This window comes from Ascidia mentula, chromosome 3, assembly GCF_947561715.1.
Source record: "Ascidia mentula chromosome 3, kaAscMent1.1, whole genome shotgun sequence".
In the NCBI taxonomy this organism is placed as follows: Eukaryota; Metazoa; Chordata; class Ascidiacea; order Phlebobranchia; family Ascidiidae; genus Ascidia; species Ascidia mentula.
In genome coordinates, this window is record NC_138568.1 from 15,392,757 (window position 1) to 15,420,604 (window position 27,848).

Sequence of the window (27,848 nt, forward strand, 5' to 3'; positions counted from 1 at the left end):
TCGACAATATAATGATCAATTTTGGTACACAGTTACCATTGTAACAAAACTGATGTAAAGAGGGACAAACATCATAATCTTTCAAACATTTAAACAAAGGTTTCTTTGCATGGAAATACTAAATACAAATGGAACGCTGATTGGTCATTTTTGAAAATGTTTGCGCTCCCCCTTGCCAAGCATCTACACCCCCCTCCCCACTTTAAGAACCCCTGGTTTAGATAATGAATTTAATGTGCATTTTACACAAGTTGTTTAAAGCCCTTTTCATTCATATTTTCACAAAATTTTATGTTTTGGGCACTTTTTTTCATAGCATTTTTCGCTCTTGCTGTGTAATTTATTTTATTTTATTTTACTTGCTGTGTAATTTATTGCATTTTTCACTCTTGTGGTGTAATTTATTTTATTATCATTTTTAGAGACTATAAGAAGGATGAAAAAGCTTCAAAGAAACATAAAAGGTATATACAACGTTTATTGGCTTCTTATCAGTTGTCTTGGCTTCTGATCAGTGGTAAAACTTTAAAAAAAATGTTTTTAACTCCCTCATCTAAGAATGGTTTTTGGCTTCTTTAACAATCTTGGTGTTGCAGAAATAAAAGAAAATTGGGTTGTTTACTTTATAATTTTAATTTTTTAACAGAACCCTACAGTTTTCTGATAGCAGCAGTGATGAGGATAGCTTATATTGGTAAATATATGATTACTAGTGCTTTTAACTTCTGAAAACCGTTGGGTGATGTAAACATGTATTTTCTTTTTATTCAAGTTTATCATCGTCATCTGATGACTCTACTGAAGAAAGCAGTAGCAGTAGTTCCTCCAGCAGCAGTAGCAGTGACTATAAACAATACCAACAATTTCTGAAATGGTAAGTGTTTTGTTACTTTTTACATGCTGTTTACATCAGTCGGGGGGAGGGGGGACTTAACCATTTTTAATTGGGGACACAAGCTCTATAACAAAACTTCCATTTTTTGTGGTAAATTTATTGTCCTATGCTGCACAATATGTCATATTTTCAAAAAGTGTCCAAAAAAAATCTTCAACGTTTTTCAAAAACTAGTCATTGTGACATTACTGTTACATAACAAAATAGAGTTGCGTCAGTAAAAAATTTTTATTAAGTTGATCTGTTTTGTGTCAGGTTGATTAGGTCAACATTTAAAAAGAGGTTTTGGTTTAAGGATTTAGACAAAAAAAATACAGTTGCATTCATTCATTTATGAGAACTGAAAAAAAATTTTTGCTAACTTTATGCAATGGTGTAAACTTTAAAATGCCAGTTATGTGACAATTGCACAAACAACTGTGTTTGCATGTTTCCATTAAAAACTATTTAACACGTCTTTAAATCTCCTAAATAGGTTGAAAAGCTTCACATCCTAAATAAAAAAAAAGCTAGAGTGTTTATCATTTGATTAGTTTCAAACATGAGGAAACCTCAAAATTACTTTACCTGACCTTTCATTTTTTTACACTTTAAGCAGACTTATGATAAAATTGTGTTACATACCCGACCATGCCATTTTTGTTTTGCAATATATTTTATCTATTAATGTTTGTTAAAATTTTTAAATAATAGACAATTGGCAACCTGCTTCCTATAGAGAAACAGCGAATAATTAGTGTCTGAATGAATCAATAGGTTTACAAGATTTTATACTGTTGTTTTTGTTTTTTTCAGGAAAGCAAAAAAAGACCAAAGGTTAGAATTTGCTAATGTCTTGTGTTATGTAACAAAGATTTTACCACTTCACTAATTTGCAGAAAAAAAATTGAGCGATATCACCATAAAAGGAGAAAAGACCGCAAACACTCAAAAAAAATGTTCAACCCAGAAAGCAACATAAAAAGTATGCTTTATAAGTTACATAAATTTTATTCTAGGTTAGTCAATTAAAAACTAAAGTAAAATACGTGTAAAATTTTTGGATATGCCTTCAGTAACGTTTAATATACTTTGTAGAATCATCAAGTGGTTTGAGGGAATGCCATGCATGTGATAAGCTGTATAAAAATGTCACATACCACTACAAAACATACCATCCAGACATGGACAAGTCAGAATTCCTGTATGCCAGTAGGGCGAAGAAAAACAGAATTGGAAAGTATCAAAATTTTGAGGGACACTTCTGTCCCATTTGCGGAAGGGCAGTAAAGAATTTATCTAAGCATTATGAAAATTTACATAAAACAATCGACACCAAATCCAAGCAATTTCAAACTCTTGTTGCAAAGACCCAGATTGGTTCTTTGCAATCTGTAATAACTAAATATGAGGAGCACTTATCAAAGTTTGGAGTAGGGAAACGCAAAAGAGTTGACAAGGCAGTGGCCCACTCAAATGCCAACCAAATAAGAACTTTAATACCAACTATTGAAGTATTTAAAAACCCCCAAAAGATTTTTGAAAATTTAGAGCAACATTTGAAAGGTGAAGGTCAAGTTTCATCGAAAGTTGCATATTTGTCTACATTACTGAATTTCCTTAGATTTTACAAAAACAATCAGTTTGATTTGATTTCCGAGAAATGTTTAAATTTAGTGCATTCGGAAACAATGGACCTGCATGCACGCATAAACAAAGAGAAAAAGAGAAGAGAATTTTACACTAAAGAAAAATCCAGAAAGAAGTTGTCCAACATAAAATCAAATGCATATAATGCCATACTACAGTACGAAAAAAGCGAAGAATTCAAGAGAGTTGCAAGAATTAGAGCCATGTCTGAATCCCAAGTTGGAAACGAAAACCTGCAACTATTGTATGGGGATATTTTCTGCAGGGTGATATGCAGACTAGGCTGTAGACCATCTGTAATGATTGGTCTCCTCATTAGAGAGCTCCAGGACTATGAAAAAACTGACGAGGGCAATTACTCAATTCTGGTGGTGGACCAGAAGGACAAGCAACCGGCGTGCATTGTTTTAAATGCACTTGAATTACAAGACATTGAAACCACCAGTAAATTGGCTTGGATGTATCACAAGATAAAACCTACAGGGCAGTCACCAGTTTTTCCAACAACGTCAGCAAGAAACTTAGCAGCAACAGGTTCATTTAAAATGACAAATGCAGAATTTTCAAAAATTTTTAAAAAGGTTATTCCTTTTGTGTTTGAAAACACATCTTTAACGGCGACTGAAGTACGAAAACTCATACACACATGGATGGCAGATGAGCCAAAAGAGGTTCAAATTGCTGTGGCAAAAGCCTCTGGTCATTCACTTGCTGTTGCTGACCAAGTATATAATGTACAACACCCACACAGAAGGGTTGAAAAGGCTCGACTGTTGTTGGAGGCTCGTGCCTCTACATCTGGTAAGTGTTGTGTGTGATTTGTATTATATTAAATATATTTCTTCAGTGAATGGTTAACTTTTTATTTGTTTTTGACAGATGTTCAACCAGCACCATCACAACAACAAGATGATTTGCAAGGTTTGCACTATTGATTGCCTCTGTATAGTTAAATGTTTAAAGACAAAATAAAATATGGTTAACCTTTCAATTGTTTTTGACAGATGTTCAACCAGCACCATCACAACAACAAGATGATTTGCAAGGTTTGCACTATTGATTGCCTCTGTATAGTTAAATGTTTAAAGACAAAATAAAATATGGTTAACCTTTCAATTGTTTTTGACAGATGTTCAACCAGCACCATCACAACAACAAGATGATTTGCAAGGTTTGCACTATTGATTGCCTCTGCATAGTTAAGTGTTTAAAGACAAAATAAAATGTGGTTAACCTTTCAATTGTTTTTGACAGATGTTCAACCAGCACCATCACAACAAGATGATTTGCAAGGTTTGCACTATTGATTGCCTCTGCATAGTTAAGTGTTTAAAGACAAAATAAAATGTGGTTAACCTTTCAATTGTTTTTGACAGATGTTCAACCAGCACCATCACAACAAGATGATTTGCAAGGTTTGCACTATTGATTGCCTCTGCATAGTTAAGTGTTTAAAGACAAAATAAAATATGGTTAACCTTTCAATTGTTTTTGACAGATGTTCAACCAGCACCATCACAACAAGATGATTTGCAAGGTTTGCACTATTGATTGCCTCTGCATAGTTAAGTGTTTAAAGACAAAATAAAATGTGGTTAACCTTTCAATTGTTTTTGACAGATGTTCAACCAGCACCATCACAACAAGATGATTTGCAAGGTTTGCACTATTGATTGCCTCTGCATAGTTAAGTGTTTAAAGACAAAATAAAATGTGGTTAACCTTTTGATTGTTTTTGACAGATGTTCAACCAGCACCATCACAACAAGATGATTTGCAAGGTTTGCACTATTGATTGCCTCTGTATAGTTAAATGTTTAAAGACAAAATAAAATGTGGTTAACCTTTCAATTGTTTTTGACAGATGTTCAACCAGCACCATCACAACAACAAGATGATTTGCAAGGTTTGCACTATTGATTGCCTCTGTATAGTTAAATGTTTAAAGACAAAATAAAATGTGGTTAACCTTTTGATTGTTTTTGATAGATGTTCAACCAGCACCATCACAACAACAAGATGATTTGCAAGGTTTGCACTATTGATTGCCTCTGTATAGTTAAATGTTTAAAGACAAAATAAAATGTGGTTAACCTTTCAATTGTTTTTGACAGATGTTCAACCAGCACCATCACAACAACAAGATGATTTGCAAGGTTTGCACTATTGATTGCCTCTGTATAGTTAAATGTTTAAAGACAAAATAAAATGTGGTTAACCTTTTGATTGTTTTTGACAGATGTTCAACCAGCACCATCACAACAACAAGATGATTTGCAAGGTAATGAATACGAACAAATTACTAAAATATTGTTAAAGTGTTTATCTTTGTCTGGCTTTTTGTTTTGTAGAGGTCAAGTTTATTCGAGTAGTGTTCTTGGATGATGGTGAATGCCTTGACATCTACCGGATTACAGATTTGAAAACGGAAGGCCGAAAGAAAATAAAACACTTTGAAGAAATAAAGGTGAAAGATTTGTGCTTCGCTCGCTGGCCTGGAAACAAACTGTTTTACAAGGCAGGGAGAATTGCCAAAGATGAAGGTAAAATGAATTATCAGTTCTAATTTTGTTAAGCATAATAGAATCATGAGTTGTTTTTGAATGCTGGGAAACAGTACATAATTTAAGCTTTTTTTCTGTGAACAGGTCGGTCAAGCTGCACACATTCTGATTCAGAGGCCTCAAATATGTCCCCATCAAAACCAAAAAGCTAACAATGAAATGCAATTTCAGCCTTTGATTAATGTTGTTAGTTTACATTAACGTTTTTGAGTGTGAATGGTCTGATTATTTCTGTCAAGTGTTATGCTGTAAATGACTTAGTTTACTTAAAATTGCCTTCAAATGCTTTAATATTTCTGCTGGTACCAAGTGTACGCTGTGAATGACTTTGTTCACTTATAGAAAAATTGCCTTCAAATGCTTTAATATTTCTACTGGTACCAAGTGTTTGCTGTAAATGACTTAGTTTACTTAAAATTGCCTTCAAATACTTTAATATTTCTGCTGGTACCAAGTGTTTGCTGTAAATGACTTAGTTTACTTAAAATTGCCTTCAAATGCTTTAATATTTCTGCTGGTACCAAGTGTTTGCTGTAAATGACTTTGTTCACTTAAAATTGCCTTCAAATGCTTTAATATTTCTGCTGGTACCAAGTGTTTGCTGTAAATGACTTTGTTCACTTAAAATTGCCTTCAAATGCTTTAATATTTCTGCTGGTACCAAGTGTTTGCTGTAAATGACTTTGTACACTTAAAATTGCCTTCAAATGCTTTAATGTTTCTGCTAGTACCAAGTGTATGCTGTAAATGACTTTGTTCACTTATAGAAAAATTGCCTTCAAATGCTTTAATATTTCTGCTGGTACCAAGTGTTTGCTGTAAATGACTTAGTTTACTTAAAATTGCCTTCAAATGCTTTAATATTTCTGCTGGTACCAAGTGTTTGCTGTAAATGACTTTGTACACTTAAAATTGCCTTCAAATGCTTTAATATTTCTGCTGGTACCAAGTGTTTGCTGTAAATGACTTTGTTCACTTAAAATTGCCTTCAAATGCTTTAATATTTCTGCTGGTACCAAGTGTTTGCTGTAAATGACTTTGTTCACTTAAAATTGCCTTCAAATGCTTTAATATTTCTGCTGATACCAAGTGTTTGCTGTAAATGACTTTGTTCACTTAAAATTGCCTTCAAATGCTTTAATATTTCTGCTGGTACCAAGTGTTTGCTGTAAATGACTTTGTTCACTTAAAATTGCCTTCAAATGCTTTAATCTTTCTGCTGGTACCAAGTGTTTGCTGTAAATGACTTTGTTCACTTAAAATTGCCTTCAAATGCTTTAATGTTTCTGCTGGTACCAAGTGTACGCTGTAAATGACTTTGTTCACTTATAGAAAAATTGCCTTCAAATGCTTTAATATTTCTGCTGGTACCAAGTGTTTGCTGTAAATGACTTTGTTCACTTTTATAGAAAGTCCTTCAAATGCTTTCATAATTTTGCTAGTACTGAGTGTTATGCTGTACATTAATTTTCTTTATTCACTTTCCATCAAATAAAGTCTTTACGCTTAATAGTTCTGATGTATTTACATAATTTTGGGGATTTTTGACAGTTGTGATGTGTGTTGCTCAGCAAACTTATGTCGTTTCCGATTGGTTCACTGGCCAACGAGGTTACCGCCATGGAGAATACTTAGGTTCGAAAAGTCTTGCTACTTGTTTTGAATTGAATAAGGGTCAACCTTTTTTGAGACGTGTCAATCACCTAGAACGGCGCACGTTTTGGAGCAAATCATTCAATAAATCACAAACTATTTTGTTTATGAGTCTGAGAATCGCTGGGCTTTTTCTTATTGGTATCTTGTACCTGTAGGTCAAAAATGACTAGTGTAGCTTTTGCACTTTTAAATTAAATAAGGGTCAACCTTTTTTAAGACGCGTCATTCGCCTAGAACGGCGCACGTTTTGGAGCAAATCATTCAATAACTCACAAACTATTTTGTTTATGAGGCTGAGAATCACAGGGCTGTTTGCTATTGGTATCTTGCATGTGTAGTTTAAAAATCACTATTATAACTTCCGTACTTTAAAATGTAATATGGGTCAAACTTTTTTGAATCGCGTCAAGCCGTTTATTTGCTTGTTTCAACTTCAATTTTAATAAAATTTTGCAACGTGATACTACTGTCCATTTGATATCGGACTGTGGAAACCGTTTGCTTTTAATTACATTGACTTTAAATTGGAAAACGAATAGACGTTTTAAACAGCTTGATCCTTATTATCAACTCAAATACTACGAATTTCAGTCCTATGCATACAACAATGTGTTAGATATTGAATGATTATCGTTGAAACAGGCCGCTAATCAGAATTTCAAGTAGCTTGACCCTTATTAACTCCAAAACTACATAAGCCACAACATTAATCTTTGCAGTACTTATAGTGGATACCAACATGAAACAGCACAGCGAACTTCAGTCCTATGCATACAACAATGTGTTAGATATTGAATGATTATCGTTGAAACAGGCGCTAATCAGAATTTCAAGTAGCTTGACCCTTATTAACTCCAAAACTACTCAAGCCACAACATTAATCTTTGCAGTAGTATTAGAGGATGCCAACATTAAACAGTACAGCGAATTTCAGCACTGTACATCGAAAAATGTGTAGAATATTCGATGATTTGCCTTAAAACGGGCGCAAATTTTATGACGGTGGTTTGACGCGTTTTAAACATCTTGACCCTTATCAACTCTAAAAGTACGATAGCTACAGCATTCATGTTTGCAGTACTTATAGTGGATATCAACATGAAACAGCCCAGCGAATTTTAGCACTATGCATACAAAAATGTGTTAGATATTGAATGATTATCGTTGAAACAGGCGCTAACCAGAATTTCAAGTAGCTTGACCCTTATTAACTCCAAAACTACTTAAGCCACAACATTAATCTTTGCAGTAGTCTTAGAGGATGCCAACATTAAACATTACAGCGAATTTCAGCACTGTACATCGAAAAATGTGTAGGATATTCGATGATTTGCCTTAAAACGGGCGCAAATTCTATGACGGTGGTTTGACGCGTTTTCAACACCTTGACCCTTATCAACTCTAAAAGTACGATAGATACAGCATTCATCTTTGCAGAATTCATAGTGGATACGAACATGAAACAGCCCAGCGAATTTCAGCACTATGCATACAAAAATGTGTAAGATATTCGATGATTATCTTTAAAACAGTTGATTCGAATTTGATATAGCTTGTATCCACTGAAGTAGTAAACCTGCAACATTCATGAAAGTGCTCTTACGGGTCTATCCATCAGTTGAACAACACTATTCCGATATGAAATTTTTTTTTTAATTTTTTTCGCAATAGAAAATTTTGTTTACAGAAGTGAAATTTTATTTACAAACTCAAAATTTTGTTCTCAAAAGGGAAATTTTGTTTGCAAACTTGACATTTGGTTTACAAAAGGGAAACTATGATTTCGTTTGATGTTTACAAAAGAAATTGTAGTTCGTCGTGTTTCCGCCAAAGTTTTCACCTAGGATTGTTTGGCATTTTGATAGTGCATTATAAAAGTTTTCATAAAATCAACACCGAACATCTACCAAGCGTTTTCTCATTCCCCGCTACTTCCTAAAACAAATTAATGAATGCTTTTTGGTGTGGCAAGAAAAACATAAAACATGTAGCGTATTACGTTTTTCAATGATCGTCTTGACGTGGCTGCAGTATATATCTGCTAAATTTCAATTCGCTTGTATGTAAAAGTAAATACTAACATGCGATCACCTGTAAAAGACAAGGTTATTACGCGCTATACGTCAAAATAAAGAGAAGTTTTTCGGCATTGTGTGCTACATGACTGTGGTATTTGTCTGCTAAATTGCAAATCAATTAATTTAGTCCACCATTGCGACAATTAACAAGAATTTATATTTCCTAAATCGAAGTGTCCGACGAACATTTGCTACACCTACAGCTAAATCACGCAATTTGGGTTTGATTGTAATGCCAGTTGATGTAATCCAGTATTTCTATGATAAGATCGTTTAAGAACTAAGAATCAATCGCCAAATCAAGGCAAATTGTACCGCATATCTACATAGTCCTCTTGCGACACCATGCGAAAAATTGGAAATTTGAAAACAAAATTTCAAAACGAAAATTTCGTTTTCAAATTTTTTTTTTGTGTCGGACCGTGCTATTGGATATACTCTTGATGCATCCTACGCCTTCGCAATTACAAAGGGGCTCCACTGCAACAAAGTGTTCCTCAGACGAGTATGCGATATTACCGGAGGTCAGTATCGGTATCAGGCGAGCATCGTGCGAGTCTGCAAGCAACCTCACCGGATGGTCGGATAAAAATGACTGGAACAGTGGCTTCAGAAGTTACAGTTATGGTTCCGGTGGCGGGAAAAAATCATGTTTTCTTATAACTCTTGATTCAAATCAAATTTTACTCTTGATTCAAACCTGAATTCCATCAATTTTATGCTATAATCGACCAAATTAGAATATAGTGACGTCATCATATAAACCTCTCCGGACATGATAACGGTTTTTCGTAACTAACTTTTACCCAGTGCGTGTACACACCCTGTCTGCAGTTTTGCAATTATATGGCTTTTTTGCACATATAACTTTTACTTCAATCATCACAACATACATCTCAACTAAACTATCAGTTCACTTGTAAGGTCGACATTTAATCTACGTTTATTTCAACCAACTTATCTGAGTGCAAGAAACTTCAATGAAAACATTTATACGAAACATCGGTACGCTGCTTAAATAAACGCTCTCCTTGGTTTTCAGGATGCTGCATTCACGGCCAACCACAAGCCTGTTCCAGCACAACCGTTTTGATAATATCTTGTTCATAAAAACTCTAAAAATACCACAGACGAATCACAATCTGCCAAAAACGGTCTGTCTCGCGATGTCACTTAGCGTCTCGTGTCAGCCCAGTTTTTCTGTTTTCTCCTGCCAGTCATTGGCCCTACCCGTGTCACGTGAGAGGAAAGGAGCTAGCGCTGCGATATTAAATCAACGTGCGGTGGAGACACTTGGTAAATAAAAATCAACACAAAATATTTGACTAAGCAGGTGGAAGGTGAAATAACAAAAGCTGAAAATAAACGTGGCGTAAAAGAATACGTGACACAATGAAAGCGATAAACTTGGGAAAAAACGCCAACAAGTCATCGCAAGTTCTTTTGCGTTACATTTACATTGAAATAATACACAGTCTCCCGTACAAGGAATACACCACTTTCTAATTAACCACATACAAACATATATCTTTCATTTGGAATCAGGGTAATTTTGAAAATCGTGATTCAATTGTGCGAATCCCACACGTTTGTTGGTGTAGACGCACGTGGTGTAGTAATTTCCAGATATTGCCGATGACCCAACATAACATATCTACTGCTTCCCAAAACCAATGTAACATGCTGTCGGTTCCTGTAACACATCGCCTCATCGTAAATCTTTGTATTCAATACAAAAAGTCTCTTCTGGCAACAATATTTATATATAACTTATCAGCCTCCTTCAACATTAAAATGCCTGGCAGCATCATTAGTAATAAACTTGAGCATTATAGAATACGTTCACGTAGTAAAAAAAATACAAACGGTATACCAACATACGTGTCCTACTTGAATATCATTGACAGTAACCCTGTTTACATGGCCAAGTCGACTTGAGCATCAAGTCGACTCGTGACCGGGTCACGTGATTTTCAAATTCGACGCGCGAAAACGACGAATTTACATGGGGCTTTTAAGTCAGCTTAAGTTAAGCTGTCTCGGGCTGACAGGCTGTAAATTCAGACTCTGTACTAAATAAATTATCAATATTTCTAATCTAAGCATGCAGAGAAAAGTTATTGGCAGTTAGTTTACGCAAATGCTTGCTGTAAATTGGTCCTTGATTATAGTGTGAGTTTACTTTGCCAGATATAATAGATGATTTAACTAGAAAGCCTGCTGCAACCCATATTTTTAATTTCTGATTAAACTAAAAGGCTGCATTTTCCTGGAATGTGTTCACAACAACACCATGGTAAGAGTATTCAAGTGAAAATTTCATGTTTAGTAGTATTAATTATCTCTGTCCTTCTTCACAGGATCCTTTTCAGAAGCTGCCTAATCCCGTAATCCCATGTACAATTGAGTGTCAGAAAAGACTGAATGGAATGTTTCATACCAGCCCAATGTTAATTAATTTGAAACAAATATACAGAAGATGTGATAGTTACATAACATAAACTTGTGTCATGGCATTCTTGTCATATTTTCTTTTTTTTTGACGAACAGAAAAGGTTTACATAAGCCTGCTTTTGTATTTTATGGTTGATTGTTGTTCACAAAAAAGCATAAATAAGATGCAGTAGCCTAAATAAGATGCAGTAGCCTAAATATGAATAAACAACCAGTTTGCATTGACTTGTTATATTATAGCACATCCAGCAGCAAATGAAAACAGTTAACACAAGTGCATTCTTCTTTCAAGCAAGTGTCAGCATTCCTGCAATGCATTTGTTTCCTTCAGGTCTCCAAAATGCAACTTAGGTCCTCAAAACGAATGTTGCTTTTTTGTATCTTGATGCTTGTACAATTCATTTAACACTTGCGCAGTATTTATCAAAATTAACTCGAGTAAGCACATCCTTCTCGCCCCTGCAGCATAGAGCATACTCACGTAGTTGTACTAGAACTAGTTTATTACTTTTAAGGTTTATTGTAAACAGCAAACCCTCAACGCACAACCTCATAAACAAATCACCTAATCCTAACTTCTTCGCGGCACTTGTCGCAACTGGGTTTAAGCTGACTTAATCGCTTAAGCTGTCCCGTAAACCACTCTCCGCGTTAGATCGAAGGCCGAGACGGCTTAAGACGCTTGCCTTTTTCTCTTCGCCGAAAACGAGAGAGTCGGATCGGCGAGTCAGCTTCGAAGCCGTCTTAAACCGTCATGTAAACGGGGTTAGTGTAGCAGAATCACAAGGCGTTTGAGAAAAAAACTCCAAAGGTTCAAAGCTGCTACAGGCCTATTGACGGGAGAACCAACATTATAACCTTTTCAAAGACAAGCTTCCACCATAAAGCAACGCGTAAATGGATTGGTCGTGCAGTGGAAGAAGAAAACAGAAAGTATAAGATATGAATGCCACTTACCTGACAACTACCCTATTCTAAACAGAGGCAAGTGACGTCAACCGAAACTTATTGTTGTGCACGTTAAGTTTAGTCTTCTCACCCGATATGTCTACTCCAGTTGGTTTAACATCAAAGTAAAACCACTTACCTTTAATATGTACTGCTCAGGAGTGAGTATGTAGACGATACCTGACAGCGTGATGGTTACATTCGGGAGTGTGGAAATCATTTAGCTGGAATTCACATCATTTTGATTAGCACCAAGAATATTTCGAATCCTTTCGAATTCATCCCGACATACACAAATATATGGAGACCCTACATCGATTTTGGCGTTGCAGCCATCAACACAAAATTGTGATCCACTCCGTGAGTTATAATTGACAAACATACCATTTGAACAGTATGATAGTTGAGCTCTCCAGTGAATCATGTGGGATCCACACCGCCCAAGTACAATTTGTAGTATAGATTAAAGCTGCCGCGCTGTTGTATTTGCGATGTAGGCCTACTGTTGCAGAAGGCAGCATTAGGTGTGGGAATTAAAGAATGATTTAGTGTTAATATACTTTTTGTATTGCCAACGATTGTTGGAATCAATACCCCAGATGATCTTACCACAAGCAACATCAGATCTTTTGCACTTAATTGATGGCACCTAAATAAATGAAGTCCTTGTATCAATTGTCACATGGAACAACTTCACATATTTACTGTGTGTGTATTTCATATTCTCCCTTTCCCGTTCTTTCACGTCTCTGTGCTTTGTCTGTGCTTCTGAAGTTTTATTCTAAACACAAGGTATAACAACAAGGTAAGATGCTAGGACATGCATAGTAAAAATCTTAATTCGCATCACTTACATGCGACCACAGCAAAGTTTTTCCAACAGCAGAAGAAATACAACAACTTTGATCTTATTGACAACATAAAAAAACAGTGAGTTTTTGTATACATCATAAGTAACTAATCCTCTGACACAACGTTTAAATTTTAGCCAATCTGTTTTGATCAGGGAGGACAAATTTAAATTAAGATGCGAAACCTTTTACACGAAACAATCTACAACTTCATAAACAGGATCTTCGGCAATAAATCCTCGGAAGTCGTTTTAGTTCTCTTTGCTCTCGCGATGTTATTGTTGATAGAAACTAGTAAGCTTCAAGTACCTTTCTGATCCTGAAAACCGCGTGTGAAAATTTGCTTTTCATGAACAAGGTTCGGTTACAACAACAGTCATTCGCGCCTCTCACAAGTTTTCTTATCTAGCTACTTGCAATTACTAAAATTAGCCATTGGTATAAGCTTCCAGAAAGAGTGCTCTTGCTTTGTGTGAATGTCCATCGTAAAACAACACAAATTTGCTTAAATCACTGATAAAACTCAAATGAAATGAAATCATGCGTATTTTGCCCCCCAAAACAATTGTACAGATGAACGATGCACAAAAGAAATAAAATCACAGGTACATGGATAAAACCACAAAGCTACATATCGTGGGCACAGTGTAAGGTACAGTTATTTTATTCTAAATCTACCTATCGTGGACACAGTTTAAGGTATAGGTAATTTACTGTAACGCTAACAAAGCTACCTATCTTGGACACAGTGAAGGTATACCTAATTCACTGTAACGCTTAGCAAAGCTACCTATCGTGGACACACAGAAAGGTATAGCTAATTTGCTGTAACGCTTAACAAAGCTACCTATCGTGGACACAGTGAAAGGTATAGCTAATTTACTGTAACGCTTAACAAAGCTACCTATCGTGGACACAGTGAAAGGTATAGCTAATTTACTGTAACTCTTAACAAAGCTACCTATCGTGGACACAATGAAAGGTATAGCTAATTTACAGTAACGCTTAACAAAGCTACCTATCGTGGACACAATGAAAGGTATAGCTAATTTACTGTAACGTTTAACAAAGCTACCTATAGTGGACATGGCCTAAGGTATAGCTATTTTATTCCAAAGCTAACTGTCGTGGACACAGGGCAAGGTATAGCTATTTGATTCTAAAGCTACCTATCGTGACACAGTGCAAAGTATAGATAATTGAATGTAACGCTTAAAAAAGCCACCTATCGTGGACACAGTGCAATGTATAGCTAATGTACTCTAACGCTTAAAGAAAAATATTAAGCGATGTGGGTCAATAAACGTTAATAAACGATAACATCAAGTTTAAGTAACCGTTGGTTTTTAAACTTTCCCAACCATCACATTTTTGATAGCAGTGTGTTTTAAATGATATGTGGCCAGCCATTAAACTTTTTCACGTCTATGCATCTTCTAACTTTTTCAAGTCTAGGCCTTTTTTTGCCGTTTTTTGCTTTATGCGCGCGTGAATATTTATCGCTGTGTGGGCGTTTTTACTTCATTATCCTGATGAAGGTTCGTTGTATAACAACCGAAACGTCGAACAAACAAGTTTTTCTTTTCTCAGAAGAGCTTTTAATTACAAATAGTATGCCTGGCAGCGTTAGGAACAAACTATGCATCTCCTAAATTATAATTTGATACTTCATTGGCACCTCGCAGTCTGGCTGTGGTTAATTTTGCTAACGATTGCGTCACTGTAAGCTAAAGGAACATAAGCGCGTGGTAATCTTTGTGTAAACAGAGGGGATTTATGTGGGATAAAGTTTTCCTTCGCACGACGTCTCACAGTTGACTGACATAACAGAAGTCAGCGATTAAGGCGACGTGCGTGCGTTATTTACGAACATTACTTCCTAACCCAGAGTTTTAGTTCTTGTTGGTCATTGGTGGAATTTTATGTTGTTGGTTCCCCAGATTTAGTCATTACTCACGTTGCTGTTGGTTATCAAGCTTTGGTTGAAGTGGTCACTCTTTCAGTTATTGGAGCTTCAGTGATAGTCGTTATATATTTTGTTGTTGGAGTTTCAGTTCTAGGTAATACTCTTATTTTTGTTTTTTGTTGTGGTCGTTGCTGCTGTTGTAAATTGAGATTTTGATGTAGTCGTAACCACTAATGCTGTTGAAACTTTAGTTGTTACTGTTGTCATTTTTAAATGTAGTTGTCACCCCAGTTGTTGTCAGTAGTTCGTTTGTCGTCGATTCTGTTGTCGGTAGTGTTGGAGGCTTAACTTTTGGCATTCTTTGTTGTTTGATTTCTTTACAATCGATCTTTCACCAGGATTTGCAGTTGTAAACAATTTATGGAATGTGGAATATCCTGTAGTTGTCACGAATGTTATTGTTTTTTTGCTTTGGGCCAGTGGTTTATAGGTAGTTTATGGCAATCGTTTTTGTAGCAATGTCCAATATTCAATTTCTTGAGAACATGTGATGTCTGTCGAAACTAACATCAAGATATATCCATATATCACTACGCATTGCAAAACTACTGTTGTCAACGTTTTTGAGTCCCCCACGCTTGTGGCGACGTTACGTGGACGATACGTTTGTGGTTGTGCATCGCGACTACGTAGAATCGCTGCTAGAGCACCTCAACTCGATCGAAGCGAGCATTAAGTTCACCATGGAGGTTGAGCATGGTGGGATTTTATCGTTTTTAGATGTTTCTGTTCAAAGGGAAAACCGTGGGTCGCTCCGCACGAGTGTTTACCGAAAACCGACACATTCTGACAGGTATCTATCCTTCCGGTCAGCGCACCCTATATCCCACAAGCGGGCTGTAGTGCGTGCACTATACACCAGAGCGGACAATCTTGTTACAGAGAAAAAGGCCCGAGAACAAGAGGTGGGTAGTGTGCGGGATGCTCTTTTAAGAAATGGTTACCCAAGCTCCTTTCTGCGCCAAAATCCTGCATCCCTGCCTAAGTGCAATAAAAGTCCCACCGCGGGTGTGGTTGTTCTCCCATATTTTCCAGGACTTTCAGAGACCTTAAAGAGACTGCTGGAGGACTTTTCCATCCTGGTGTACGAGCGTCCTGCGGTTACACTACGCTCCTTGGTATCGCATCCTAAAGATCGCGCTGGTGGTGCGTTAGATGCTAGAGGGGTAATATACCGCATTCCATGTGGAGGGTGTAAGAAGGTGTACATTGGTGAGACGGGTCGCGCCCTACGAACACGTCTAAAGGAACATCAACGGGATGTTGGCAAACCCAATAAGGTGGCAGGGACGGCATTGTCGCAACATGTTGCAGCAACAGGACACACGGTTAATTTTGAGGACACAGTAATTTTGGACCGGGAAAAGGACAGGTACAAGAGAATGTTCATCGAGTCTGTTCATATAAACGCACATGGGTTCGCACTTAATGATAAGAGGGAAACCTTCTTTCCACCCGTTTATCGCAATTTGATAAACGGTCTGCACGACATGCCCCCTGGTTGAACGTGATGGTCTTGCGCACCTCGAGGCGCTATGCTTTAGACCTCGGTATCGTCCGGTTGGCGCGCATTTTCTATTAATGGTGTTCCCCCTCCCCGCTTCTTAGCTTGTGTTGTTTCTTTCGCCCCCTTTTTTGCCTTTTTTGCCTTTTGCTTTATGCGCGCGTGACTATTTATCGCCGTGTGGGCGTTTTTTTTTACTTCATTATCCTGATGAAGGTTCGTTGTATAACAACCGAAACGTCGAACAAACAAGTTTTTCTTTTGCCAGACGAGCTTTTCATTACTAAATAGTATGCCTGGCAGCGTTAGCAACATACTATTTAAAACTACTGTTGTTTTAAGTGCTACAAGTACACATAACTTACTTTTAACTGGGTATTATTTTACGCAAATGCTGCGTGCAGACAATTTCCTTCAGTGAACGTTTGTAGTTATATTTAGGTTTGTTGAAGATAGTGTTTAACCTATTGTATGGGACGCATTCGAGATTTCTGCCAGTACTTCTCCTTGGGTTTTGGTGCAGGTGTTTGTCTGTCACGCATTCAAACTCTTTACCAGCAAACCGGACCAGAAAGTAAAAATACAGTGAGAAGCCTTTTTCACAGGCTTCGCGCAATGCTGCAGAATCCAACGCATTCTTTTGACGTCATGAAGAAACACGTTGTCGGGGTTTCTGGGTGAATGCGATACGACCAAACGTAACGAATGAGACAGGCTTTGTATCCACAGTTTGTGCTGTACATTTAAATACAGCAAATAACTCGCGACTGCTTTCCCAAATGCAAGATGGAAACGCGGCATTAAATTGAAATTAAACACAATTTTAAGTTAAGTTTACCCGCCCGAAAAACTGTTTTTGTAATAAATGATACAGGAAAACAAAATGGCTGTATGGGCATTTGTAGGTTCCATTGCCGGAACTCAAACATAAAAAAAGTTATTTGGTGAGTTTTTAACAATGTTTGGTCAAATACGTTTACTCAAGGTCGCATTTCGTTGCATGCAGTTTTAATGCTACTTATTGTGGACACAATGAGTGGTGTAGTGAATATACTCCAATCTTTAACAAAGTTACCTATTCAGGACACAGTGTAAGGTATAGCTAGTCTACTCAATCGCTTTATCAAAGTAACCCATTGTGGTTACAGTTCAAGGTATATACTATATCAGACCTTTAGCAAGGCTACCTATCGTGGACACAGTGCAAGGTATGGATAATCTACTCTATTGCAGTGCAAGGTATAGCAAGAAAAATATGAAGCAAAGTGGGGGTCAATAAACGTTAATAAACGATAACATCAAGTTTAATTAGCCATTGGGTTTTAAACATTCCCAACCAACACACTTTTGATAGCAGTGTGTTTTAAATGATATGTGGCCAGCTATTACAATTTTTCACGTTTGTACATCTTCTAAATTTTTAGTTAGATAATTCATTGACACCTAGCAGTCTGGCAGTGGTTAATTTTGCTAACGATTACGTCACTGTAAGCTAAAGGAACACAAGTGCGTGGTAATCGTAGTGTAAACAGAAGAGAATTGCATGCGGCAAAGCTTTGCTTCGCTCGACGTCTCACGGTTGACTGACATAACGGAAGTCAGTGATTAACGTGATGTGGGAGCGTTGTTTCGCACTTAAAGTGTATGGAAGTAACAACAACTTTTTAATATTGGTACATGCCTTCTTAACCTAGAGTTTTAGTTCTTGTTGGTCATTGGTGGAATTTTATGTTGTTGGTTCCCCAGATTTAGTCATTACTCTCGTTGCTGTTGGTGATCAAGCTTTGGTTGAAGTGGTCACTCATTCAGTTATTGGAGCTTCAGTGATAGTCGTTATATATTTTGTTGTTGGAGTTTCATTTCTAAATATTACTCTTATTATTGTTGGAATTTCAGTTGTTAGAGCTTTTTGTGGTGGTCGTTTTGTTGTTGGAGCTTCAGATGTAGTCGTTGCTGCTGTTGTAAACTGAGATTTAGATGTAGTCATAACCAGTAATGCTGTTGAAACAATAGTTGTTACTGTTGTCATTTTTCAATGTAGTTGTCACCCCAGTTGTTGTCAGTGGTTCGTTTATCGTCGATTCTGTTGTCGTTCATGTTGGAGGCTTAACTTTTGGCATTCTTTGTTGTTTGATTTCTTTACAATCGTTGTTTCACCAGGATTTGTAGTTGCAAACAATTTATGGAATGTGGAACATCCTGTAGTTGTCAAGAATGTTATTGTTTTTTTGCTTTGGGCCACTGGTTTATTGGTAGTTTATTGCAATCGTTTGTGTAGCAATGTCCAATATTTAACTTGTGGAAAACATGTTATGTCTGACGAAACTAACGTCAAGAGATCTCATATATCGCTACGCATAACAAAACTACTGTTGTTTATGTGGTACAAATACACATAATTTACTTTTAATTGGGTATTATTTTACACAACTGCTGCGTGCAGACAATTTCCTTTAGTGAACATTTGCAGCTATATTTAGGTTTGTTGAAGATAGTGTTTAACGTACTGTATGGGACGTATTCGAGATTTCTGTCAATAATTCTTCTTGGATTTTGGTGCAGGTGTTTGTTTGTCATGTATTCAAACTTTTTACCAGCAAACCGGACTAGAAAGCAAAAATACAGTGAGAAGACTTTTTCACAGGCTTTGCACAAAGCTCTCAAATCCAACACATTCTTGTGACGTCATGGGGAAACACGTTGTCGTGATTTCTGGGTGACTGCGATACGAACAAGCGTGACGAATGAGACAGGCTTCGTATCCACAGTTTGTGCTGTGCATTTAAAAACAGCAAATAACTCGCGACTGCTTTCCAAAATGCGAGATTAAAACGCGGCATTAAATGGAAATTAAACACAATTATAAGATAAGTTTACCCACCGGAAAATTGTTTGTGTAGTAAATGATACAGGAAATCAAATTGACTGTACGGGCATTTGTAGGTTCCACTGCCGGAACTCAAACATCAAAAAAAGTTATTTGGTTCGTTTTTAACAATGTTTGGTCAAATACGTTTACTCAAGTTCGCATTTCAGTTTTGAAGCTACCTACCGTGGACACAGTGCATGGTATAGCTAATGCACTCTAACGCTTTAATAAAGCTACCTAACATGGACGCTGTGCAAGGTATAGCCAATCGACTCTAACGCTTTAAGAAAGCTACATATCGAGGAACAGTGAAAGGTGTAGTGAATATACTTTAACGTTTAACAAAGCTACCTATCGTGGAACAGTGAAAGGTGTAGTAAATATACTCCAACGTTTAACAAAGTTACCTATCGTCGATGCTGTGCAAGGTATAGCTAATCTACTCTAACCCTTCAACAAAGTAACCTATTGTGGTTGCAGTGCAAGGTATATACTATATCTGACCTTTAACAAGGCTACCTATCGTGGACACAGTGCAAGGTATAGCTAATCTACTCAAACGCAGTGCAAGGTATAGCCAGAAAAATTTGAAACGAAGTGGGGGTCAATAAACGTTAATAAACGATAACATCAAGTTTAATTAGCCATTGGTATTTGAACATTCCCAACCAACACACTTTTGATAGCTGTGTGTTTTAAATGATATGTGGCCAGCTACTATGCTTTTTCACGTTTATAAATCTTCTAAGATTTTAGTTTGATAATTCATTGACACCTAGCAGTCTGGCTGTGGTTAATTTTGCTGACGATTACGTCACTGTAAGCTAAAGGAACACAAGCGCGTGGTAATCGTAGTGCAAAAAGTATAGAATTGCCTGGGGGTAAAGCTTTGCTTCGTACGACGTCTCACGGTTAACTGACATAACGGAAGTCAGTATTAACGTGACATGCGAGCGTTTTTTACGCACTTAAAGTGTATGGGAGTAACAACAACTTTTTAAAATTGGAACATGCCTTCTTAACGCAGAGTTTTAGTTCTTGTTGGTAATTGGTGGAATTTTATGTTGTTGGTTCCCCAGATTTAGTCATTACTCTCGTTGATGTTGGTTATCAAGCTTTGGTTGAAGTGGTCACTCTTTCAGTTATTGGAGCTTTAGTAATAGTCATTAGTTGTGGCTGTTGTTGTTCTTATTTGTAGTTGTTAATTTTGTTATTGGTAGTGTTGGAGGCTTAACTTTTAGCATTCTTTGTTGTTTGATTTGTCTACAATCGTTTTTTTGCCAGGATTTGTAGTTGCAAACAATTTATGGAATGTGGAACATCCTGTGGTTGTCAAGAATGTTATTGTTTTTTGCTTTTGGCCACTGGTTTATTTGTAGTTTATTGCAATCGTTTGTGTAGCAATGTCCAATATTCAATTTCTTGAGAACATTTTATGTCTGTCAAAACTAACATCAAGAGTAATCCATGTATCACTACGCATAGCAAAACAACTGTTGTTTAAGTGGTACAAATACACATCATTTACTTTTAAATGGGTATTATTTTATATAACTTCTTCGTCCAGACAATTTCCTTCTGTGAACGTTTTCAGCTATATTTAGGTTTGTTGAAGATAGTGTTTAACCTCTGTATGGGATGTATTCGAGATTTCTGCCAATAAAGCCACTTCGATGTCTTCTTCTTGGGTTTTGGTGCAGGCTTTTGTTTGTCACGCATTCAAACTCTTTACCAGCAAATCGGACTAGAAAGTAAAAGTACAGTGAGAAGCCTTTTCCACAAGCTTTGCGCAATGCTCTCAAATCCAACACATTCTTGTGACGTCATGGGGAAACACGTTATTGGACTTTGCGTGCGACTGCGGTACGACCAAACGTACCGAATGAGACATACTTTGTATCTACAGTTTGTGCTGTGCATTTAAATACGGCAAATGACTCATTTTTGCTTTCCAAACCGCGATGTGGAAACGCGGCATTAAATTGACATTTAACACAATGCTGATTTTTCCCACCGGAAAAGTTATTTTGTAGTAAATGATACAGGGAAACACATTGGCTGTATGGGCATTTGTAGTTTCCATTGCGGAACACAAACATCAAAAAAAGTTATTTGGTTCGTTTTTAACAATGTTTGTCAATTACTTTTACTAAAGGTCGCATTTTGTGGCATGCAGTTTGAGTTCTATCGTTTAATACCGGTAATGTTGGAAATATTCCTTGCAAGCCTGCAACAGAGAATCCGTTTTGGTCGTCTTAGAAATTCGACCTATGTATATGGATGTTAATATTGTAAACATGTGACGAGTTAAAGATTCTCTGCTAGGATCAGTAATTATTTGCACTTCGTCGTTTAACTGTGCAAATGTTAGTTTTTTTGGTGGTTCTTGTTTCGTTAGTGTTCAATGATAGGCTGTTCAACTATCTGGAAGGTCGTAAATTCGTTGAAAAAAAAATCTTAAATTTCAAGTAGAAAAAACCTTTTGAGTTAATTTTGCACCTAACGATATGGTGTTTACAGGTTAGTAAAGAAAATACATGAACGAACTCAATGAGTTTTACAGTTAAAATTGCCACAAAATCATGATCCCTATTTACCAAATTTCCCCAAGTCCAGCCGAAATTCATGAACCGCCACCCCCCAGTAAATCCCGAACGGACTCCCAACTACGTAAGTTCTCCAAGTACTGCCGAAATTAATCAACCACCAAGACCAGTAAACCCTAGAAGGAATCACAAGTACGGAAGTTCTCCAAACCCAGCCAAAATTCATGAACCGCCACCCCCAGTAAATCCCGAACGGACTCCCAAGTACGTAAGTTCTCCAAGTAATGCTGAAATTAATCAACCACCGGGACCAGTAAACCCTAGAAGGAATCACAAGTACGGAAGTTCTCCAAACCCAGCCAAAATTCATGAACCGCCACCCCCAGTAAATCCTGAACGGACTCCCAAGTACGGAAGTTCTCCAAGTCCAGCTAAAATTAATGAACCACCATCCCCAGTACACCCTAGTAGGACCCACAAGGAAGAAAGTTCTCCAAGTCCAGCCGAAATTAATTCACCACCATCCCCAGTATACCCTAGATGGACCCACAAGTACCTGTCTTTATGCTGTGAGACAACAAGAGTCTTAAAACGATATTTTTGTGAAAGTACAGTTTTTAGTGAGAACGAGGGCCAAGACGATGAAACAACTGGAAATGAAAAGTAAGTGACAACATTATTCCACAACATTCTTTTTTTATTTTACAAGAGTTTTGCATCTTCAGGATAAACAATCAATTCATTGCGGATGTGAAAGCAGATCGCCTGAAGGTTTCAACCACTACGCGAGATGAAATCAGTGTTAGTTATCTATTGCCTGGAAGGAATCTAATTCCCGATGTAAATTACACTGATCAAGAAGGGCGGACAGCCCTCAGAATTGCCATCAACAACCGATCAGTGAAAGCTTGCAAACTTCTTCTGGAAATGGAGGTTTGAATTGGACATAAGTTACATACATAAATCACACACACAAATAAACACAGTTTATGTAGAATTGCTGCGCCATAACCCCCATAAAGTCCCCCTAGAAACGCAATTTTATCAACAAAAAAACAAACACAAAAGTACAAAAGTGTAAAGAATATTTTTGTCTTAAAACAGGTAAATTTAGAGTGGTCCTTTTTACATGCGATCAAGCAAGATTTCGTGGAAGGCGTTGAACTAATCCTGGAATCTGAATACAAACGCGGTATTCAGACTCCCACACTTCCATCGAGCGACTACTACTTTCCTGGATTCGGCCCGGTTGTCCTTGCTGCACATTGTAACAAGTACTACATTCTGAAACTATTAATCGAGCATGGATATAAACTGGAGGTAGGGGCTGGGTACCATACAAGTCAACACAACATATTAATCTTAATGATTACATGAGTTGCGACATCAACCAACCCAATTCTGTTTCGAGATTATTGCTAACCTTTGTTGTAACAAAAAAAACATTACAAGTTACATCTATTATTTGGCACAGGAAAAATGCACATATGACGGGGTTTTCTGGGAGTCAGCAAATGATAGGAAAATAATGTGCCAAGCAAAATCAAGCCCAGCCTATATTACAGTACTCGCTGAGGTAACATAAAGTAATTGAAAAGAAAGCATTAAATTAAGTTAGGTACACTTTGTTGGCGATACAATACCGTACATACGTTTACTCTTTTGGCTGGATTTGATAGAAGTTTGGTATTGATCCATTCCAACATTCCATGGATTTGATAACAACAATACGAGAAAATGCCAAAATGGAACCAGCACACAGTCAGTTTTACGTCGAGTTAGAACTTGAAGTTGTAAGTTATATGTGCGCTCTTTTAGATGAGGTAATCTGCAATTAAGGTCTGTATAAAAAAACGAAACATAAAAAGATGCTTTTGCAGATTCGCTCGTCTGATGGTCTGCTCTGCCTTTTTCAATGTGAGGTCGCAAACCTGGACACATCAAAACCCATACAACGATTAGGAAGAGTTGTTAAAGAATTCGACGATATTGAAATTCGCCAAGATGGAAGTGAACAAAATGATAATGCGAAGTCACGTAAAAAGATGCAACTTCTTGACCGTTCGGTCGACATGCGGTTATTAAATTTCGTAACTCATAGCAACACACAGGTTTGTAATCAATTCCATCCTAGGTCTATTTTTAGTGTAATTGCAAATCATTTGTCCAGCAATGCATCGATTACATGAACTACAAGGGGGCAAGGTACATGCACCAAGGAAATATGATTAAATGGATTTTAATCAACTTTTTCGTCGGATTGCTTTTTCCTTTTCTGTCTCTGTTTTATTTGACTGTCCCAAATATTTGGATGGGAAGTAAGCAGTTCCCATTTTAGTCCCGATGTGAACAAATATATTTTGTAATACTCGATCCTTTTGGAAACTATTACAGAGCTTATAAAACAACCAGCAGTAGCATTTGCTTGTCACCTTATATCGGATTTATCCTTTGTTGTTTTGGTGGTCATCAACGTCGCAACACGATCTGTTGAAAACGATTATCTGGGTATGCCGAGGAAACTGCACATTCCTCCAAATTGTCGCTTTACGATTAGTTTAAACGTGGTTAACACTTTTAGGATCTCCTCCCACACCAGTTGAATGGTTGATGCTCTTGTGGATATTCGGAAAATGGAGTCAAGAATTTGTTGAATTAAAAATCCATGGCCCTTCCAAATACTTCTCGGACTGGTGGAATATAAATGATATCACACAACTTGCATTACTAAGCACCAGCGCCATACTAAGGTAAGTTTGCTATGAATTTACTTACACCGAGGTGCGACGACAGAAGAGCAATGACAAACCATTGCACTTAATTCAAGATATAAACCAGTGACATAATTACTGGTACACAGCCATTTAATGCTATAAAATTTTCTTCAACGTAAACAATCGTGTTAAGAAAGTGCAGGCGTTATTTCGGTCTTCTGAATTTAATAACCAGATGTTGAAAAATATTATATGGCTCTCACGAAAATACAATCAAAAATATTTAGCTTTCATGACTCTCCTAAACCAAAAAGGTTTCCTACCACTGCTATACAGCATAAATGTGCATTTTCGGTTTTAAACCGACATTCCTTTGCGAAAATCGCTGTTGGTTTTTTGACAAAGTTGATTACGAATACAATTTATTCCCTTCTTTGAACGCATTAGGCGTGTAATTCAGCAAATTGCACGCCTTTTAGTTATTTAGTTGACTGTCCAAAATAACCTTTAAATCCTTTCATTTTAAACAGGGCAGTGGATTTTTTTCAACACAACAATAATGTAATCAAAACACCGAGATACGAATGGAAACCAAACGAATTTAAACTTATTTCTGAAGCTCTGCTTTCTTGGGCTTATATCTTTGTGTGTCTCCGTGTTTTTAATTCGATCAGAACAATTCGTAGACTTGGCCCCCTGCAATTGTCGTTAGCCAGAATGGTAACCAACATCCTCGAATTCCTTTTTATATTCGCACTTGTCGTTATTGCTTTTGCTCTAAGTCTCAGTGAGTTGTATTGGTATTATGGCACAAATCCTGGCAGACAACTGCTTTGTGTTGCAAATAATTCTACTGCTTCGAATTGCAACAAAAGTGTTCTGTTTACTGATATCGGCAGTTCACTACGGTCCCTGTATTGGACAATTTTTGGCTACCTTGACCTGTCTCTTATATCGCTTTCTGGTAAACACTTCGTAACTGAAGGGTTCGCTTGGTCGTTTGTGACTGTATATCACGTTGTTGTTCTCATTGTTTTGATCAACATGTTGATTGCCATGATGTCGCGAAGTTACGAACAGACGAGCGCCAACGCTGAAGTGGAATGGAAACTTCACCGGGCGGCAGTTTGGCTTCGATTTATTCGAAGGGAAAACGTTCTTCCTCCACCAATGAACATTATTCCGAACATTCGTCAACTGGTCAAATGGACCAGGGGAAAGTACCTTAAAACCAAGAGAGCACATAAAGTAAACAACAATGCAAATGTAAATCACCAAGGATCGAGAAAATACGTCATCAAGGTTATTCTTGAAAGATATAAATACAACAAAGGATTTGCAAAATAGGTGAATGTTTATTTCACCAACATACGCTTAACGTGACAGTACAAAGTATATCAAAAACATTCGCCGAGCATTTTTTGAGATGTTTCAAATTGTCAAGTTTATTTTGTTGAAATTTTCCATGTGTGACATTTACCCTACTATGTTAAATATCCTTATTACTTTTGTAGCAGTTTCTGGTCAACCTTGTATTCAATACAAAATGTCTCTTCAGTCGATATATCTACTCCAGTTGGTTTGACACCAAAGTAAAACCACTTACCTTCAAATATGTACTGCTCAGGAGTGAGTATGTAGACGATGCCTTACAGCGTGATGGTTACATTCGGCAGTGTGGGAATCAATTAGCAGGAATTCACATCATTTTGATTAGCACCAAAAATATTTCGAATCCTTACACAAGTATATGGAGACCCCGCAATGAACTTAAGCATTATAAAATGCCTCTACGTGGAAAAAAAAATATAAATCGTATCCCAGCATATGTGCCATATTTTAATATATTTGACAGTGTAGACACAATCAAAAAGCGTTTGAGAAAAAAACTCCGAAGGCGCAAAGCTGTTACAGGCCTATTGATTGGAGAACCAACCTTAAAACCCTTTTTGGATACAAGTTTATATCATAAAGCAACATGTAAACAGCTTGGTCGTGCAGTGGGGCAAGAAAACAGGAAGTACAGAATATGAATTCCGCTAACCTGACAACTACCCTATTCCAAACAGAGGCAAGTGGCGTCAAGAAAAACTTAGGGTTGCTCACGTTATTAGGTTTAATCTTCTCAGCCGATATATCTACTCCAGTTGGTTTAACACCAAAGTAAAACCACTTACCTTTAAATATGAACTGCTCAGGAGTGAGTATGTAGACGATGCCTTACAGCGTGATGGTTACATTCGGCAGTGTGGGAATCAATTAGCAGGAATTCACATCATTTTGATTAGCACCAAAAATATTTCGAATCCTTACACAAATATATGGAGACCCCGCATCGATTTTGGCGTTGCAGCCACCAACACCAAATTGTGAGCCATCGCCTTCGCCAATCTTCATGCCGTCCACTGCAATCCCCCATCCCAACTGTGATGAAATGTTATGGGTCACATATCATACTTGTGAGTTATAATAGACAAACATACATTTTAAACAGTATGATAGTTGAACTCTAACTTCCCGCCATCACGTTTAAACGGAGCCCTAAAAGCGAACGTCATTCAAAATATTAGAATAACTACATATGCAACTTCACCTGTTTAAATACAATGAAAATAGGTTCCATGGCAGTGCTCCCAGTATATACATTTCGCCCAACACATTTAGCTGATTTTCACTAACAAACGAAGTTTCTGGATATCCAATTTCCAGGAAACCATCAAAGTAACCTTCACAGTAACTTTCGCCATTAATCCTAATTGCTTCAACTAATGTTTGGTTAAAACTCTTCAAACCACCGATCTACAATGCATCAGGATATTTCGTAGTTTCTTTTGTCAATGTGGAATGGGTTATATTTGTTTGAGTTTATGCAGATCTATAGATTTCAGCACTAAGTTTCGCGTTTTAAGAAGGAAAGAAGTGTATCGTTGCCACAAGTTAAAATATTGAAATTTTGACGTCAAACGAAATTTTTGTTGGTGTACAAAGTGACTCAAATAAATGTATAAAATATCGGAATCAGCCAGGAAATGTCCCGTTCATAAAAGGCAATCCGGGAAGTAACCCTGCAGCTATAGGATAATTATCATAATATTATTAAGTTATGTCTTTCGGATAATATCTAATTTGACTTTGTTTCATTCGTGTACAAAAAGTCGCTTCATTATCTTACCA

At 37.0% G+C, this 27,848-nt stretch overlaps 3 protein-coding genes across 3 annotated transcripts; all 3 read left to right on the forward strand.

Annotated features, from left to right (window-relative positions):
• Positions 1 to 1,619: 1,619 nt before the first annotated feature.
• LOC145895328 (uncharacterized) lies at positions 1,620 to 5,645 on the forward strand. The gene is made up of 12 exons (XM_082984122.1): positions 1,620 to 1,711; positions 1,774 to 1,859; positions 1,973 to 3,334; positions 3,404 to 3,445; positions 3,529 to 3,570; positions 3,654 to 3,695; positions 4,389 to 4,430; positions 4,514 to 4,555; positions 4,639 to 4,680; positions 4,764 to 4,805; positions 4,876 to 5,067; positions 5,173 to 5,645. Exons 2-12 carry the CDS (start codon positions 1,832 to 1,834, stop codon positions 5,238 to 5,240), a joined length of 1,944 nt encoding a protein of 647 aa, XP_082840248.1. The 5' UTR covers positions 1,620 to 1,711; positions 1,774 to 1,831; the 3' UTR covers positions 5,241 to 5,645.
• A 10,079-nt stretch (positions 5,646 to 15,724) lies between these two features.
• LOC145895731 (uncharacterized) lies at positions 15,725 to 16,546 on the forward strand. Its single transcript, XM_082984517.1, has one exon. It carries the CDS (start codon positions 15,725 to 15,727, stop codon positions 16,544 to 16,546), a length of 822 nt encoding a protein of 273 aa, XP_082840643.1.
• Positions 16,547 to 22,039: 5,493 nt separating this feature from the next.
• LOC145895732 (short transient receptor potential channel 4-like) lies at positions 22,040 to 26,021 on the forward strand. Its single transcript, XM_082984518.1, has 10 exons — positions 22,040 to 22,623; positions 22,686 to 22,893; positions 23,065 to 23,280; positions 23,435 to 23,536; positions 23,640 to 23,783; positions 23,841 to 24,071; positions 24,131 to 24,278; positions 24,355 to 24,468; positions 24,542 to 24,710; positions 25,205 to 26,021. The coding sequence occupies exons 1-10, from the start codon at positions 22,040 to 22,042 to the stop codon at positions 26,019 to 26,021; spliced, it is 2,733 nt and encodes a 910-aa protein (XP_082840644.1).
• The last annotated feature ends 1,827 nt before the right edge of the window (positions 26,022 to 27,848 follow it).